This window comes from Pteropus alecto, unplaced genomic scaffold, assembly GCF_000325575.1.
Source record: "Pteropus alecto unplaced genomic scaffold, ASM32557v1 scaffold101, whole genome shotgun sequence".
Classification (NCBI taxonomy): Eukaryota; Metazoa; Chordata; class Mammalia; order Chiroptera; family Pteropodidae; genus Pteropus; species Pteropus alecto.
In genome coordinates, this window is record NW_006432945.1 from 19,673,249 (window position 1) to 19,676,321 (window position 3,073).

At 67.1% G+C, this 3,073-nt stretch overlaps 1 protein-coding gene across 1 annotated transcript in view; it reads right to left on the reverse strand.

The window, feature by feature from the left end:
- Positions 1-3,073, reverse strand: part of LOC102893641 (low affinity immunoglobulin gamma Fc region receptor II) — a 10,751-nt gene that overhangs the window by 6,219 nt on the left and 1,459 nt on the right. Inside the window, exons 2-3 of the mRNA XM_025044019.1 lie at positions 2,041-2,061; positions 884-1,138 (exon numbers count right to left, since the gene is read on the reverse strand). Of these exons, the coding sequence (XP_024899787.1) occupies positions 884-1,138; positions 2,041-2,061 (276 nt within the window). The remainder of the gene's footprint in view (positions 1-883; positions 1,139-2,040; positions 2,062-3,073) is intronic.

Below are 3,073 nucleotides of genomic sequence, written 5' to 3' on the forward strand. Positions count from 1 at the left end.
GGGCTCCTGGACCGTTCCCGTTTCTCCTCCTCAGCCACAGCGCACATCACGCCTCCTGGTGCAGCTCGTGGGGCAGAACCTGTCGGGGGCACGGGGCCGCTCTGGGGGCCCGCTGAGATGCGGACACTGGCTGCTGGGTGGCCGCCTGTCTTTCCCAAGTCTGGGTGGGTGCTGACGCTAAACCGGTGAGCAGGGCTGGACCTGCGTGGGTGGCAGCTCATCAGGGTCTGGCCAGGCACAAGTGCAGCTATCTGTGTCGGGGTCACGCTGTCGTCCTGCTGGCCACCGCCATGCTCTGCCCTCTCGGCCACTGCACCTTCTGCCTCTGTGCAGCTGCTGTGACTCATGTCCCACGTATGGCCGCCATCTGGGCTGCAGGCCAGGCCCCAGCGTTCCTGGGCCCTCCTGGGACAGACCCTGAACGCCCAGGCGCCTGGCCACCCCCACCTGGACCCACGGACTGCACCGCCTCCCTCATCTTGACTACGGCTGAGGGGCCGGCCTGAGGCCGCAGAGGACGGGGGCGGGGGCACCAGGACCCTCCTGACCCGGGACTCCTCCCAGTCGGGGACACTGAGGCTCAGGAAGTGAGCTCATCCTGTCTATGTGGCTGGAAGCTTCCAGGCTGGGACTCGGCTGAGTAACTCTGTGCTCACTAAGCCCGCGTAGGCCTTTATGATGTGGGGCTCCCTGTGCTGCCTTCACACCCCGCGGCCCGTCTGTGACCTTGTCACCACCTCCTTGCCCAGTCGGAACCGAGGCAAAATGGCCTCGCACGTGAGAAACACTACCTTCCCCACGCAGCAGGAGAGGCGTGAGGAGGACGGTGACGGGCGCCACCTGTCACCGCCCCGCCCCCGCCCCGCCGGCCGGGCCCACTGACCCGAGATCACGTCCAGATGCACGGGGTCGCTGAGGCTGGTCTGGGCCGTGTGGCACGTGTAGTTCCCGCTGTCACTGGTGCTGGCCGTGAGGCTGTAGCTGGACTGGGCCTGAGTCTCCAGGGAGTCGCCGTTGTGGAACCAGCGGGTGGAGGGGCTCCCAGGGCCGGGGGCTCCCTTGCAGGTCAGAGTCACGTTGTCCCCCTGGAGCACGTTGACCCACGGGGGCTCAAGGCTCAGCGTGGCCTTCGGGAGCCCTGCGGAGGGCGGGGAGCAGTGGCGACATCAGGAGAGGGGGCCCCGGGCAGACCTGAGTTCCAGACAGCGCAGTCCCCATGGGCTCTGCTGGGGACACCAGGGGTGGAACCCGCCCAGAGCTGTTCGTGAACGGAGGTGACTGCTCTTGCCGCTAAACCTCCAGGGCACAGGGGACAAGTCCTCTCGGGGGCTCGGCTGCCGATTGGGAGACGCAAGAATTTCCAGAACGGGTCAAGGCGCACAGTCTTGGAGTAAACGCGCACTCACCACGGGCCCCGGGCGGGTCCTGCTCGCCCCCGCGTCACACACACGCGCTCTTGCACGCACACCAGCTGACCAGTGCAGGCCCCCGCCCTGCTGTCCTGGGAGGCGGCCGGCATGTAGAACGGAGCGCCCAGTGGGGCTCACCCCACCCACGGCGGCCAGTGCTGCCTCGTCCTGCTCCTGTCCAGGCCCGAGGCCCTCAGCTACTGGCCAAGACGGGACAGGCTGAGCAGACACGCGCTGACACGTGCAGACACTCACAGACACATGCTGACACGTGCAGACACTCACAGACACGCGCTGACACATGCAGACACTCACAGACATGTGCTGACACGTGCAGCGCGTGAGAGCATCTTCTGTGAGGACACCCCGACGTCAGACGTGCTGACATGTGCAGCACGTGAGAGCATCTTCTGTGAGGACACCCCGACGTCCCAGGGCAGCAGGACAGAGAGCCGTGGCCCCTGTGCACCTGGGCCACCCTCCCCGCCTCCCTGGGGGTGACTCGGGGCGACTGCTCTGGCTCTGCCTGGGCGTGGGGCATGGGCGTGTCTGGGGCACCTCCAGGTGGGGAGCTGGGAGCAGAGGGCGGAGCGGCTGGCGGGGTGGGGAGGCCGTGAGGGTGGTGACTTACCAGGCGCGCCGGCAGCAGGAGCTGGAGGAGACAAAGCAGAATCAGCAGACGCGTCGTCCTGAATACTCACCGCCCGCCAACCCCCTCAGCTCCCTGGCCTTCTCTGTCTCCATGAAACTCGCCTATATCGTCCAGGCCTTTACTTGCCCAGCCGCGTGTCACTGAAATGGCCACCATGTTCAAACGGACACTGGCCTGCCCTTCCGACCCTTCTCTCTAGTAAGCGTGCCCTCCGTTCTCATGGTGATGCCCGCCCCTTCCTCAGCCCCGAAGCTTCCTGTCCTCTGCCCCCAGCCCCCATCACTCGAAGCCTATGCCTCCCTCCAAGCCTCGTGGAGACCTCACCTCCTCCCCAGGGAGCCGGCCACCTGCCCGCAGCCCCAAGCCCCTTCCCCGCCTCTCCGGGGGCACCGTCCCCTCCAGGCCGCGGTCGCTCCCCGCCCTGGCAGCCCCCGCCCGTCCTCTCGAGCGTGTCCTGCTCTGCGGTTCCCTTTCTCTTCTGCATCCCCAATTCCTCCTCCTCAGCCGGAACTTTCCCGTCAGCGTGTATCCAGGGTCTTTCATTAAAAGAAGAGCCTCTCGCCTGACCCCACGGATAACCCCAGACTCCTCCGCCCCGTCCCACACCGACTCCTCCGTCTCCCTCCGCGCAGATGCGCCCGCTGCTCCCAGCCCCGGGCCCCTGTCGCCCTCACCAGCCCCCCGCGTGCCCCTGCTCCTGCCCCAGCCCCCCGCGACCTCCCTGCCGTGGAGACAGGCACACGCATTCCGTTCTCTCCCTGTTACGTGTACTCCCACCGCCCACCCAGCTGTCCGGCCTGTCCCCCCGCTGTCACCCCGCCGTCCCCCGAGCCCCAGCCCTTCGCAGCAGCAGATCCTGGACCCACGACTTTTCTCCACATCCGTGGCCGATCATTTATTCGTTCGACAGTCGCAAATGCTACGCGTGCTCACACCCAGCATGGGCCCTGCGAGGGGACGCGGGCCCTGTGCGGCAGGTCGGGAAGGCTCTGCCGCGTCCGCGCTGAACCCG